Below are 15,693 nucleotides of genomic sequence, written 5' to 3'. Positions count from 1 at the left end.
ACTGCCTGGACCCTTCCAGCTGAGCAGAGACCACAGGATTCCTCCACCTTTCTCCAAGGCAGAATCATAGGCTCTCAGATTACGCAGGGAACCTGTGGGCCCTAGTAACGTTACAGAAATAGATGAGAGCAGCTCTGGGAAAGCGCAAACCCCAAAGTCCCCCTTTAAGAGAAAGTGCCCTGAAGTCAGACGTTAGGGTTTCAATCTGGTCGGCTTCCAAGAAGTTGTCTGCTCTCGAAGGAACTTGTCAGCCTCTTCATGCCTTAACTGCCTCATTTGTAAAACGAGTTTATTGTATTAAATGTCTTAATGAATGCAGAGCACTCAGAACGGCGAACGCGAAGAGCGCCGAGCGCCCGGGCCCTGGCTGTTAAGCCGACAGCCGACCACACGGGCCTGGGTACCGGAGCCTGGCCTTGTGCAGGAGCGCGCCCCCGCCGCCGCGCCTGCATTTACAAGGGTTCCTGTAGTGCGGGGCTATTTAAAAACACGAAATCGAATGCACTTTTTTTCCATTAAGAAGTTAATAATTATGTTCCACTATAATTATGTTCCATGGTGCCCTTTCCATACCACGAGAGTAGGAGCCCAAAGATGGCGTAAGGAAAAACATTCCACATGAGCGTTTATTCGAAAGAATCAACAGATATCCTCCGGGCGCCGTGTGACTTCTGTTTGCAATCCCCCCGCCCTGTGCGCTCCAAACGCCGACACCACGGAAACTCAGCCCGACGGTCTCTGTACGCGACAGCTCCCGAGACCGCCCCGTCCCGTCGCCTCACGGACGTCGGCGGGAGCGCGCACGCCGGCCCGGAGCCCGGAAGGCGCCGGCGGGTCACGTGTCGGCTCGCCCCCGCCGAGGCGGGCTCCAGGCGGAAGTGAGGTCTGGGCTAGGCGGCAGCGCAGCGTCGGAGAGGAGCGCGGGCTGCGGAGAGGCGGGCCGGGCAGAGCGGGGCGAGCGGGAGCGCGGGCCGGGTGAGCGGCGGGGGCGGCGACCCGGGCCTCGCGGCTCAGCGCCGCATCGGAGCAGGCCTGCGCAGCGCGCGCCTCTCGCCGAGCCCGACCGCCGAGCCCACCCCGGGCCGGCGAGCTCTGATCACCGAGGCCCAGTCTGCCCCCGCGGCGCGGTGAGTGCGGGCGGGGCGGGCAGCGGACTCGGCGGCGGCGTGCGCGGCCGGAAGTGCGGCGCTTTGTGCGGCCGACTTGGGCGGCGCCAAGGTCGGGCCCGCGGCGGGGCTTTGTCCCGCGGGGCTGGGCGGGCTGGCGCTGCCGGAGGGAGGCGGGGCTGGGCTGCCGGGCGCGCGGGCAGGTGCGGCGTGGGCGGCGGGGAAGCTGCCCCCGGGCCGGCGAGAGCGGCGTTTGTGGCACAACTGGGTTCTCTGGGTCTTTTTTTTAAGGTCCAGGTGATCAGATCAGGAAAATGCAAAAAATGGGGAAGCAGTGGGGTGGTGTTTCTGTTCGTAGGATCTTCATCGTTCCCAGTGTGTAAACTAGCCACACAGAGTAAGCATTATTCCATTTACCTGGCAGAAGCTTTAGCTTGAAAGGTTTTCAATGTTTTCCCCAAAAAGGACGTATCGTGGCCCAGCCTTGGTTAACTTTGAAAGAGAGGTGCGCCTTTACAGTGTCCACGAATAGGGTCTTCCTCTTTTATAGTGTATATAAGCGTGCATCTAATGGATTATATGAGTTAATGCTTCATTAAAGTCATACATAAAAATATTTTAGAGTGTTTTGCCAAGCAAGACTTTTTTAAGTGAAAAGGTTTGTCTCCTACCCCCTCCTTAAATTCTCAAGTCATCCTTGTGTAATTTTTAAGATTATTTTCTCAAATAGTATATGAAAAACTTGGCGATAATAGTAGGGACACATTTTAAAACTTTGGTTAAGTAAACAAGGATTGGGTTATTTTTGCTTTGACAGGAAAGAATTAGGCTAATTGTTCTGTTGTTGAAGGTACTATGGTGCACATTGTGAAATTTTTTTGTTTCTTTTGAGGTTTATAGGGTGGGCTTGCTTTACTGTGTGTTTGCATAATTACTTCCGTTTAGTCGTATTTGTGACAAAATGGACAAGCTAAGGTGTTCCAACAAAGATGCGTCTAGTCAAAGATGTTTTTCCAGTAATCATGTATGGATGTGAGAGTTGGACTATAAAGAAAGCTGAGCGCGGAAGAATTGATGCTTTTGAACTGTGGTGTTGGAGAAGACTCTTGAGAGTCCCTTGGAGTGCAAGATCCAACCAGTCAATCCTAAAGGAAATCAGTCCTGAATATTCACTGGAAGGACTGATGCTGAAGCTGAAACTCCAATACTTCGGCCACCTGATGTGAAGAGCATTGGAAAAGACCCTGATTCTAGGCAAGACTGAAGGCGGGAGGAGAAAGGGACAGCAGAGGATGAGATGGTTGGATGGCATCACCGACAGGATGGACATGAGTTTGAGTAAGCTCTGGGAGTTGGCCATGGACAGGGAAGCCTGGCTTACTGCAGTCCATGGGGTCGCAAAGATTCGGAAACGACTAAGCAACTGAACTGAACTGAAGGTGTGGTAGAGGTCCCTGCAGGCTTTAAGAGTTGGAAACTGCAGTCTTCCTTTAGGTTCTGTGTAGCAGTCACTCTAGACACGCAAAGCAGGTATTATCCCCTCTTCCTGCCTCCTGGTCTTCGGAATAGTGGACGGATCCTACATACAAGCCAGGAGGGCGGAGAAAGCTGCTGTTGGTATTACTGCCTCTGCCCTCTTATCGAGCTCTTATAGATTTGTTAGATTTTTACTTAGTATTCTGCTCTACAGCTGCCATTCAACTCCGTTTTAAGGTTGTTAGAATTGTGATGTCAAAATTATTTTAATTTTCAAATGAGAAAATGAGGCGTGTAATGCCACAGAGGTAGAGGATTAGAATTGGGAAAAAGAAGCTTAAGTGCATATAAACAATATTAAGTTTTTTTTTTATAGGTTCTGTAGCTTAAAGGCAAATTTTTGCCTCCCTAACTTGTCTTATGTAAACAGCTTCTTTTCACTGATCAGTTGAGAGCAATTTTAAAACAACAGCACACCAGCCTAATAGAGATACGGTTACTTTTCTTATGCCTATGTTCCACTTTATGTCTATGTCTTTGAAGTTCTGTGCAGAAATATGTGAATGTCTCCCAGTAGATTGGAAACCTTGATAGTGAAGGTCGAGTTTGGAGGCGTTCAGAGTCTATCTTATTATGTGCTCTTCTTGATGTTATCAGGTGTTACCGAGAATTTCCGGTGTTGACTGTGTTGAACGGATTTTATCTTGTGTATTGGTGTCTGAGAGAATTTAAGCCCCTTGACCTTAGTTTTCTTGGTCTGAAGAAAAATAATACACAAGGCCTCTACAGTCCACAGGGTAGCAAAGAGTCAGACACGACTGAGCGACTTCACTTTCCTTTTTTCTTTTTTAAAGTTTTAGAATTACTGTTTTGTTTGGGAACTTTGTTTGGGTCATGGTATATTTTGAGACTAGAGAAACTAGTACAGTGATGGATGTTAAATATACTTTCCCTCTGAGGATTATTAGATTTCAAGTTGAGAAATTTTTGCTGTTATCTTTTTTAAACCTTGAGACTTAACTATTTTGCAGCAGGTGTCAAACCACCCATAGGAATTCTGACATTTTCATCATTACAAATGAGAAACTTAAAAAAAAAAAAAAGTGATACTCTCTGGCTCTACCCTTGAAATTGGGATCCTTGGCCCATACCAATCAGACTGGGAAATCAGTGGTTTCCGGGTGACCATAGGCACTAGAATCCCAGGCAGAGTGGTGATGGTGTTTTTTTACCTTTAACTTTGCATTACTTAAAAAGTATGTAAATACAACATATAGCCATATACCCAACATCTCAATCCCATTTATATAGTGTGCTCAGGGCTGGTGCACTGGGATGACCCTGAGAGATGGGATGGGGAGGGAGGTGGGAGGGAGGGTCAGGATGGGGAACACATGTACACCCATGGCTGATTCATGTGAATGTACGGCAAAACCACCACAATGTTGTAAAGTAATTAGCCTCCAATTAAAAAGAAAAAAAATATTTTAAATTACAGACATCGTGTCATTTTTACCCTTGTATAGTTTTAATATGTACTTCCAAAAATCAATGCATCTTTACATAACAAAATGCTGTTCTCACATATAACAAAATTAATGGTTGTTTAATGCTATTTGATGCCTAGCCCATGTTTGTTTGTATCCCTCAATCCTTAAAATACCTTTTAATAATTTTTTCCATCTTAAAATCAGGATTCAAACAAAAACCTCCTGTGGCCTTTATTAAATCTATGTTAATGTAGAACCATCCTTCTCCCTACTCTCCACCTTTTCCCAGACCATGACTTACTGAAGAAACTGGACCCCTTGCCCTCTAGAATTCCTTCCTTTTGGCTTTGTCTGATTGCTTTATGGTGTTCAGTATATTTCTCTAACTCCTGCCTTTTTCTGTTACCTGGGAGATAGATGTATAGGGTGCATTGGATTCAGATTTTAGTATTTTTGTAGTAGTATGCCTCAGATGATGCAGAATGATTCCATCGTATGAGGATGCATGTAATAAGTAGATTGGGGGGCTTCCCTCATGGTTTCATGGTAAAGAATTCACCAGCCAATGCAGGAGACATGGATTCAATCCGTGATCTAGGAAGATCCAACTTGCCTGTGTGCCACAACTATTGAGTCTGTGCTCTAGAGCCCAGGAGTGGCAGCTATGAAGACCACATGCTCTAGATCCTGTGCTCTGTAACAAGAAAATCTGCCAGATGAGAAGCTGGAGCAGCAACTGCAGAGTAGCCTCCTCTCAGCACAACTAAAGGAAAGCTCGAGCAGCAGTGAAGACCCAGCACAAGCAAAATAAATAAAAATTAAAAAAAATAAGTTTTGCTCTTAGTGATGTTAAGATTGGTCAGTGGGTTCAGCATTCATGTCCACTAATCAATAAACTGAGCACAATTGTATGGTAGTTTGAAACATTCTTTGACGTTGGAGTGACAATTGTCCATTTCCAGTCCTGTGGCCACTGCTGAGTTTTCCAAATTTGCTGGCATATTGCATGCAGCATTTTAACAGCAGCATCTTTTAGGATTTGAAATAACTCAGCTGGAATTCTATCACCTCCACTAATTATTTGTAGTAATGCTTCCTAAGGCCTGCTTGAGTGACCATACCATCGTGGTTATGTGTGTCATTAAGACCTTTTTTTTGTACAGTTCTTCTGGGTACTCTTGCCACCTCTTTTTAATCTCTTTGTCCTTTGTTAGGTCCTTAACACTTCTGTCCTTTATAGTGTCCATCCTTGCATGAAATGTTCCCTTAATATCTCCAATTTTCTTGATGCGATCTCTAGTCTTTCCTATTCTATCTTTTCCCTCTATTTCTTTGCACTGTTCACTTAAGAAGGCCTGACTTTAGAAAAGGCAGAGGAACCAGAGATCAAATTGCCTACATTCATTGGATCATAGAGAAAGCAAGGAATTCCGGGAAGACATCTACTTTTGCTTCATTGACAGTGCTAAAGACCCACTTTGACAGTGTGGGTCACAACAAATTGTAGAAAATTCTTAAAGAGATGGGACTATCAGACCACCTTACCAGTCTCCTAAGAAATCTATGTGAATCAAGAAGCAACATTTAGAATCAGACATGGAACAACAGACTGGTTCAAAGTTGGGAAAGGAGTATGTCAAGGCTGTAATATTGTCATCCTGCTTATTTAATTTCTATGCAGAGTACATTATTCGGAATGCTGGCTTGGATGAAGCACAAGCTGGAATCAAGATTGCTGGGAGAAATGTCAACAACCTCAGATATACAGATGATACCACCCTAATGGCAGGAAGTGAAGAGAAACTAAAGAGCTTCTTGATGAGGGTGAAAGAAGAAAGTGAAAAAGCTGGCTTAAAACTCAACATTAAAAAAACTAAGATTGTGGCATCTGGTCCCGTCATGTCATGTCAAATAGAAGGGGAAAAGGGGAAGCAGTGACAGATTTTGCTTTCTTGGGCTCCAGAATCACTGCAGGCAGTGACTGCAGCCATGAAATTAAAAGATGCTTCCTCTTTGGAAGGAAGCTAAGACAAACCTAGACAGTGTATTAAAAAGCAGAGATACCAGTTTGCCACAAAGGTCTGTATAGTCAAAGCTATGGTTTTTCCAGTAGTCATGTACGGATGTGAGAGTTGGACCATAAAGAAGACTGAGTGCCAGAGAATTGATGCTTTCAAATTGTGGTGCTGGAGAAAACTCTTGAGAGTCCCTTGGACTGCAAGGCTATCAGACCAGTCAATCCTAAAGGAAATCCACCCTGAATATTCATTGGAAGAATTTTAGCTGAAGCTCCAGTACTTTGGCCATCTGATGCGAAGAGCTGACTCATTGAAAAAGACCCTGATGCTGAGACAGATTGAAGGCAAAATGAGAAGGGGGTGACAAAGGATGAGATTGTTAGATAGCATCACCGACTCAGTGGACATGAATTTGAGCAAACTCTGGGAGATAATGAAGGGCAGGGAAGCCTGGCGAGCTGCAGTTCACAGGGTTGCAAAGATTCGGACATGATTTAATGATTGAACAACAACAAATCAATAAGCATATATTCCAACAGTTCTAAATTAGATTTTATATAATCATCTCAATTTCATGTTTATTGCTATAAGATTCCTGTATTTTCTATTGGACAGTTCTGTTTATTAAAGAACATTCAGAGAATATGAACTATCTTTGGACTAGTGAGATGCAGGGGGCCAGGGCTGAATAAGCTGTTTTCCCTGCCCTTGAGGCTCATCATCTTGGGGGAATCTCATAATTTGAACAAGTAACTTAAAAATCTGTTACGGTATTGTTCATAGACCTGGTGCAGACTTTTTTGTTGAAGTGGGAACAGCAACGTTTTCTTTCATTAATCCTGTTATTTTTTTTTTACCTGTAAGTTTTAATTATAACTTCTTAATCACTTTAGGAAATAGTTATTAGTCTCTTGGGAAGAATAAATGCTTTTAGGAAATATAACTTCTGGGTAGTTTGGACGTATGGTATTTAGAATTCAAGTATAATTCTGTACATTTTTTAGTGGCGAATGTAGAGTAAGATTTTATTAGTGGTTTAGACTGTAAGTCAGGTTGTGAAAGGAAAGCCTTTGTGGTATTCAGTGCTTTGAGTTGTCTACAATTCTTGGCTGTAATGAATAATTTTGTTACAAACATTGAGGTACAAGTTTTTGTGTGGATATGTATTTTCACTTCTCTTGGGTATATACCTAGGAGTGGATTTGCCAGGTCAAATGGTAAGTCCTGTCTTTAACTGCTATGCTGTTCATCAGCTTCGTTGCCTACCAGATGACATCTCCTGTGCAGCCCCACATTTAAGGGTCTCCATGTGATAGTTCCAACCTAACCTATGTCTCCGTAATCGTCTTTGTTGATTCACATGTAGCCAAAGCTCCAAACAAGCCCAGCTGCAAAGTGTCCCTAAAGTGCATCTTGCATTTTCTAATTTCTGTGGCTTTTCAAGATCCTACCTGTTGAGAGCTTATACTACCTTTGTAATCCAAGTTATTAATGACCGTTCCTCTCCTCCTGCATTAAATTTTTGCTCTTCCCACTCAACCCTCACAACACTTTATTCCTTTATGGCCCTTAACAAGCTTTGGCCCCGAGTCATCATTGTTTATGTCTTCTGACTTGCAGACCTGCCTGTCCAGTACAGTACCCACCACCTACATGTTACTATTCAGAGTTCAGCTAACATATAGGTCCATGGTCTGGCCACATTTCAAGTGTTCAGGTAGCTGTTAGTGACTATTGTATGTGGCCAGAGCAGATGTACATTACCATCTTCACAGAAAGTTCTGTGGGACAGCACTTTTCTAGATGGTGAATTCAGAACAAGGACTGTGACTTGTCTTTTTCCCCCCTCTGTGGCCTTTGTGTAGTGCTTTATTTATTCAATTAAGAAAATGAAATTAGATCCTTGCACAGAATAGAGAAATAGAGTATTGAAAAATATTCACTTCTCCAGAAATGATAGTTGAACCAGAGAAGCAGATGAAATATGTGAAAAATCTCCACATCTTATGTTGTAGATCCACCAAGAATGGGTTAAAAGTGCAAGCTAATGGGGATTGCTGCTGCTGCTGCTGCTGCTGCTGCTAAGTCGCTTCAGTCGTGTCCGACTCTGTGCGACCCCATAGATGGCAGCCCACCAGGCTCCGCCATCCCTGGGATTCTCCAGGCAAGAATACTGGAGTGGGTTGCCATTTCCTTCTCCAGTGCATGAAAGGGAAAAGTGAAAGTGAAGTCGCTCAGTCGTGTCCGACTCTTAGCGACCCCATGGACTGTAGCCTACCAGTCTCCTCCATCCATGGGATTTTCCAGGCAAGAGTACTGGAGTGGGGTGCCATTGCCTTCTCCGAATGGGGATTGACAAGTTACCAATTTGTTTCTTCTTAAACTGTGATGTAAAATACAGTTGGTTTTCATGTCTATTTCTTATGCTTTGCTCTCCTTGTTTCTTTCTAATCTGTTCTGTAGATTTGCATTGTCCAGTATGGTAGCCTACAGCCAAACACGACTATTTAAATTTGGATTGAAGTTAAATAAAAAATCGGATCCAATCCTAGCCACCTTTTTCAGGTGCTAATTGTTTACTTGTATTAATAGCTAATGGATGCTGTATCAGCACAGATAGGAAACATCTTCATCCTTGTTCTTTTGGACAGCACTGATTTCTGTCTTAACTGTGGTTGTGGATGTCATAGCAAATTTTGTTCTGCTTTTTGGTTTGGAAGTTAAAGAAATAAGACAATTATTTAGGTAATGAATGTCCCAATCACTGATATCCCCAATTAATTTCTACTTTAGAACTTACTGCACAGGACTTGACCAGGTATACTTTTGTGTGTACTGAACTGCTTTGTTTTAAGTATTCTAAGTCAGTAAGGTGAGGTGGAAATTTGCAGTGGTGTGTTTTTGTGTTTTGTCTTTGTGATGGAGTTTGATGCCAAGACTGTTTGGAAGTGCACGTGTCTTTAGAAAGTCAGCAGGCAGTGCCACCTGTTTTTGTGTGTCATTGTCTTTGGTGCCAGAGGCACTGCAAACAGGACTAAGTTCCAGTTCCCTATCTGCATTCTAGGGAGGATGTAGTGGGGCAGGCAGACACTGGCAAATACATGTACACTTTATGTTTTTCTTTTTTTTTGGCCACACCATGTAGCTAGTGGAATATCAGTTCCTCAGCCAGGAATTGAACCTGGGTCATGGCAGTGAAAGTCCAGAATTCTAATGGCGAGGTCACCAGAGAACTGCCTGTTTTTCTTTTTAAATAGACTTTATTTTTTTAGAGCAGTTCTGGGTTCAGAGCAAAACTGAGCAGAAATTGCCGAGTTCCCATACGCCTGTTGCCTCCCCCCCACCATTGCTGTTTTTATTTTTAAATTTAAGATCCCTTTAATCCTTACTACCAAGTCAGTCAGTGATTGACTTACTGGATAAGGAATACTGAATAGTCTTAATTAAGCTCACACTTTAAGAATACAGTGGGTGGTAAAATTCAGAGGAAGGATTAAAACCATGGTTGTAGCTGTGCAAATTCTTGAACTTGTCAGGCAAAGAAGATTGTGAATTATAGAACATTGACTGTATTAGTAGAGTTGCTGTGCTGTAGGTAATTTGTCTCTTTTAGGAAATACACATATATTTTATTTATTTTTAGGAAGTATATAATTTAACATAAGTTGTTTCAGAACTAGAGAAAGGTGCAAAAAGAACATTAAACCACTCCATCTAGAGGCAATCACGGTTCATACTTTATTCTCCTCCCAGATTTTTTTCTGTCTTTGCTGGAGGTGCACATGCCCATATGTGTAGGTGCACATTTGGGATCATGCTGCATTACAGTATTGTCCTCCCTCCTCTTTTACCCCAATTATTGTTATATCATCCTGTGTTTTTAAACACTTAAAAGAAAAAAGCAGCTGCACGGTATTGCATGCTCTGGATAGATCTGGTTAAGACTGTTCTCTGTAATAAGGACATTTAGATTATTTATAGTTGTTTTTTTTTTAACTGTTTTGAAAAACAGGGACGTGGAGAAAACTTTTTTCCCTTAGCTTCTGATGGACTCGAGAGTTATAAATCAAAGCATCCTGGTGGGCACCCGTTTGGGCTTTGGCATTCCTTTTCTGTTCTCTGTTGGTTAGCAGCAGCATGAAGTGCCTTGTTTCATAATAGAGTAGAGAAAGGCCTCTTGCTACCTGCTTTTTTGAGACTGATGATGGAGAAGAACCTGAGAACAAAAATGCTTGGCTAAATTACTTTTTTTCCCTTTTTAGTTCTTGAAATCATGAATCCTGTTTATAGCCCGGGTTCTTCTGGGGTACCCTATGCAAATGCCAAAGGAATTGGTTATCCAGGTAAGCATGTAAAATTTTGTTTCTATTATTAAATTTTGAATACATGGTCCATTTCTATGTCATTAAGAATGCTTTTGATGGACAGACCCAGCTCAAGTGGCTTAGATAAGGAAGAAAATGTGTCAGCTCATGGAATTGAAAAATCAGGAGGCTGGGCTGGCTTTGGTTAGAGCCTGATGTGGCGGCTCCAAGGGTAGGCACTAGGTCTGGTTTCCTTACTTCTGTGCTCAGCTTCACTTCCTCAGTGTTGTCTCAGCGTGGGTCACAGGTCACACTTCTCCCCACTGTGGTTGTGTGGTGCTCAGCCCCTCCCTTGGCTGTGAGTCTCTTCGTCTGGCTCTGCAGGAAAGCCCCGTGGAACTTCTTGTTCGCTTCATGCGAGTTCTGCCATGGGATCAGGAAGGGGAGTCTACTGATGAAATTGGGCCTGAGCCACATTCTCCACCTTAATGAAACCTACTAGTCAAACATGGGCTGAAATAGGGTGAAGCAAAATTTGGGAGAATAGGAGTTGGTGGTCAAAAATAGCAAGTGGTTACCCTAATTGAAAGGAATAGTTGTCTGTAATGTTGTAACTTTGGGTTTAGATAATATGGTGGGACAGATACTGTTAAAACCCTGTTGCTCAAAACGCCTGAAAAATTGAAGAAACATTTCAAAAATGTTTAACTGAACTTTTGCAAGAAAGTAAGACATTTCTACAGCTAAGGATGAAGGTGACATAAAAACCAGAGTATTTGGCCATCGAGTTGATGTGCCTACCCTAGGGGCCTTTGTTCTTTGTGGGTTTTAGCAACCCTTTTGGGGACGAAGTGAAGTCTCTCCTCTTGTAAGGCTGGGATTTGGAGTGGGACCCTTCATCAGTCTGATTCCTCCAGAAGATGATACTCCCATAAGAGAGGTAAGTAAATCAATCTATACTGGTTCCATGGAGAAGGTCATTTCAGCTTAGGCTCTGGGAAGGAAGAAGTCTTTTCTAAGAATTTGTAACCATTCAAGGATGTTTTGGGTTCTGCTTTGAATTACTTGTCCTTCCAAGGGGTCCATAAATTGAGAATGAGAAACTAACAAAAAAAACTAGTCTCTAGGTTACATTATTCCCTGGAGCATCTGACAGCAACAATACAGAACTGCTGTGAAGGCAAGTGTTCTCAGTCCAGGTTGTGTGGGTTTCCCACAAAGTTCTGCCTGGTAAGTCAAAGTCATTATAAAACACCGTGATGTTGTTCATTATGTCTGAGTCAACAATCATGATAGATAGCAGGAATAAAACATCAGGTAGAAACCACGTCAGACAAGCATGCTGATAATAATTGAAGATGCAAAAGAAAGAATCATAGCAAAAAGAACCAACTTGAACTTAAATGAAAAAAAAAAAGGCATTTGAACAAAATTCCAGTTAAACCGCAGGCGAAACACTGCTAAAGGAGGGACCAACATGCAACATAAGGAAAGGGGGAAGTAGACTGGTTAAGAAATAGAGGTGTTAGAATGAGAAGTTTTGAGGAGAATTAAAAGCTCCAGAAGGACTAAGTAGAGAGACTAGAAGAAAAATAGTGACAGGATTTTCTAGAATGTGTAAAAGATAATTTAATGGTAAGACTTCCTGTCTTTAATATATTTACACTAGTTTAAACAGAGTTCCAGATAATCTGCTGAAGAGAATCCTGTGTGGATCTGAAATCAGGGAATAGGTAAAACCTGATGGTGTTAGCATTACCTGATAGACTATGTAATGAAATATTGGTTGCCCGTCATATACCAGGTCTGTGTACATTTTTAGGGTTTTTTTGTTTTTGGTCTTTTAAGTTAAATTTATAAGGAAATTTCTAAAACTTTAAATCTTTAAAATTTTATAATTGATCCTTATTTTATTCATTTCTTTATACCTATCTCTTGCCTTGCTTTTAGTATTTTAGTCTCCTTGACTTTGATAAAACTCTCTGAATCAGCAAAAGTTCAGTATAGAAGCTAGTAGCTACTCGAGGTATTTTGGAAGGAAATTGGATTTAAACATAGTGAAATAATGTGCCTACAGAATTTTAAGGCTAGGATAACTTTAGTACCAAAAACAAGACATCACAAGGAAACAAAGTGCCTTTATACCGTTGTAGGCTTTTATACCATTCTATACTTTAATACAAGCAAATGGAGAGTCTTGTAGATAATTTTCTAAAATTTACATTTAATGGGAAAAAAGGAACATCTTCTAATTGTAGTTACATGATAGCGGACATAGAGTCCTTCATACCTGTGGATTTTGGGTATCATGTCCTGGAACCTAGGGTACTGAGGGTTGACAATAATTGGGTTCGTATACACCATCTTACTATTATTTTCTAATTCATAGCTCCTGTATTTGTTTGTTCACTTTCTTTTTCTTCTTTTGGATTAACCAAATATTTTACATTAAATTTTTCCTTCTGTTAATTTTTGAACAAATTACTATTTAGTGATGACTCTAACAATTACAACACATTTTGCTCCCTCTCTTCTTTTGTGTATCATTGCCATGCCTTAAGACATTACTGTTTTTATTTTGTGCAGTCAACATTAACTCACACATTATTATTTTCATTGCTTTCTGTATCTATGTGTTTTTTTGTTTGGGATCATGTTCCTTTTACTGGGATAAATCCCTTTAGTTTCCCCTTCCTCCCCTACTCTTACTGCATGTCTGCTAGCAGTAAATTTTCTTTGTGAAAATGTTTTTATTTTACTTTCATTTTAGAGCCTATTTTTGATGAGTGTACTGGTTTTCTGTGACTGCTGTGACAAATTGCTTCAAGGATGGTGGCTTAAAAACCATAGAAATTGATTCTCTCACAGTTGTGGGAGCCAGAAGCCAAAATCCATGTGTGACAGGGCTTCACACCCTGTGGAAGCTAGAGGGGAGAATCCTTTCTGTGGCTTTCAGCATTCCTTGACATAGATTGCTTTGTGGACACATCATTCCAGCTTCTGTTTTCATGGTTACATAATTTCCTTCTCATCTGTGTTTTATAGTGTGGACACTGGGTTTAGGCCCCCACCACCTGTGACCTATGATGAGTATCTTGAGATCCTTAACTTATGTCTACAAAGAACCTTTTCCCAAATAAGGTAACATTTATAGGTTCCAGAGATTTGATGATATTTCTTCTGAGGAGTCCTTTTTTTCTGCCTGCCACCCTGAGTGTACACTTTTAGGCTGGCTGGCCCTGGAGTGTACCCTTTTAGGTTGGCCATTATTTTCTCTCAGTGCTTTAAAGGCAGCTGTGTTGTCCTCTGGTTTCTGTCATTTTTGTTTCTTTGAAATTAGTATTTCCCTGTTCCACCCCCTCCTTGCTGCTTTTAACAGATCTGTGTTTTTACTATGAAATGACTAGATGTGACTTTATTTTGTGTTTATTTTGCTTAGTGCTCACAGAGCTGTTTGACTTTGGGTTGATTTTTTTTTTTTTTTTTTTAATTTATTTAGGCTATGTCAGGTCTTAGTTGCAACATGTGGGATCTTTAGTCACAGCATGCTGACTGCTAGATGCAGCATGTAGGATCTAGTTCCCTCACCAGGGATAGAACCTGGGCCCCCTGAATGGGGAGCACAGAGTCTTAGCTGCTGGACCATCAGCGAAGGAAGGAATGAGAAGAAAAGAATATCTCCTCTGAAGTGAAGGTAGTTTTTCCAAAAGAGTAGGGTTTAGTCTCAATTTAAGGAGAACACTTCTAAATAGCTTGGACAGCTCAAAACTGCTATTTAGGGAACTGAAAACCAAATAAGCCAAGAAGAACATTAAAAAAAAAATTCTAGCAAAGCAGCAAGTGGATGAAAAGTTGGTTTTGCATAGTTTTCAACACAGAAATAAGGGAAGAGTCATCTCTTCTCAAAAGGCTCTGAAACCTGTGGCATCAATGGGTAGTTGCAGGGGGTTGGGGTCTCTCTCTCAAAGGCTCCTCGGGCACTCACCCCTCTGTACCCTACCCCATTACTACATTCACCCTTTCTCCCTCCACTTCTGCACCGAAGGGGCAGCACGTCTTAGACTTGAACCTCCAGGGACCATCTCTGCAGCCTAGATTCTCCCCGGAGCCTGGGGAGTTCTGCAACTGGAAGCTAGACTTGCAAGGCTGCCAGAGGCGCATCGGACCTGGAAAGAGCTGGATGGGGGCGACTGGAGCCTTAAAGCTCACCCATTAAGGGGAAGAAGGAGAACATCTTTTTAGGGAGCAGGATCAGCCTGCTCCCTACCCCTTTGGAGATCATTATTCACTTGATGAGACAGGGACCACCTCCTGACTGTCCCCCTGGATTCTGCCCTAAGAGGCCTCTGGCATCTGTGACAATGTGGTCCCGACCTCCTCAGTCAACTGAGGCCAGCACTTCAGGGGTCCCTCCAGTCCCGGCTCAGTCCTTCCTCCCTGGTACTTTATTTAAGAGAGGAAGGAGCACAGAAGGACTTGGCTGAATCAAGGGTTCCACGAGCCTATGGACGAGTTTTAATCCCTGGAGCCTGAGATTCAATTAAATATTATTGGAACCTACTGTAAGGTAGGTAGTCTTCCCTGTAGCCCAGATGGTAAAGAATCTGCTTGCAATGCAGGAGAACAGCTGGGTTGGATTCCTTGGTTGGAAAGATCATCTGGAGAAAGGAATGGCAATCCACTCCAGTATTCTTGCCTGGAGAATCCTATGGGCAGAGAAGCCTGGCGGGATACAGTCTGTGATGCAGAGTTGGACATGACTGAGCGAGTAACACTGCTACTACTACTGTAAGGTTAGGAGACTAGGAGACTGAGTCTCACCACTGTGGGTACAGCCCTGGGACCTTGCACAGGGCACTCCCCCTCAACTTCCGGAGGAGGGTTACTGCAGCTCTGCCAGGTCCTCTGCAGCTCCTGCTCCCAGATGCCCCTCTGGACTGTAGGTTACTGGTGGAGCAAGCCTGGCTGGTGGAGGGCAGGGGCAAGAAGAGGGACCAAAGACTTAAGACACTGTGCACAGGTCTCCCAAACAGCTGCAGCAGCTCAGAGCGAACCCGAGCTCTAGTTTTCAAAGTAGGAAACAGAGTTATTTTAAAGATCACGTTGCAGTCTCTGGATCTGTGGCCTGTTATCAGTTTATCTTTTTTGTTCTTTTTCACCCATATATGGTCCTGTGCCTTACCATTCCTAGTATTTTTTTCATGGAATGTAATACATGGTGTATTAAAAAGTATAGGTGGTCCAGTTGATGTCGTCCCTCCCCATTTGAGGTATGATTGATAAGAAAAAATCATATATA

General features: G+C 42.6%; 1 protein-coding gene across 4 annotated transcripts in view; it reads left to right on the top strand.

Annotated features, from left to right (window-relative positions):
• Window positions 1–887: 887 nt before the first annotated feature.
• Window positions 888–15,693, top strand: part of FAM168B (family with sequence similarity 168 member B) — a 39,679-nt gene continuing 24,873 nt past the window's right edge. For 2 of the 4 annotated variants that reach the window (XM_081583148.1, XM_081583145.1), the window contains exons 1-2: window positions 888–1,127; window positions 10,353–10,433. In XM_081583148.1, the coding sequence (XP_081439274.1) occupies window positions 10,364–10,433 (70 nt within the window). In that variant the 5' untranslated portion in view covers window positions 888–1,127; window positions 10,353–10,363. Of the gene's footprint in view, window positions 1,128–10,352; window positions 10,434–11,226; window positions 11,335–13,439; window positions 13,536–15,693 lie in introns of all 4 variants that reach the window. The other 2 variants (XM_081583147.1, XM_081583146.1) reach the window with 2 other exon arrangements.

Source organism: Giraffa tippelskirchi, chromosome 3, assembly GCF_054371585.1.
Source record: "Giraffa tippelskirchi isolate mGirTip1 chromosome 3, T2T-mGirTip1v1.2.pri, whole genome shotgun sequence".
NCBI lineage: Eukaryota > Metazoa > Chordata > Mammalia > Artiodactyla > Giraffidae > Giraffa > Giraffa tippelskirchi.
This window is presented reverse-complemented; position numbering and strand designations above follow the sequence as displayed.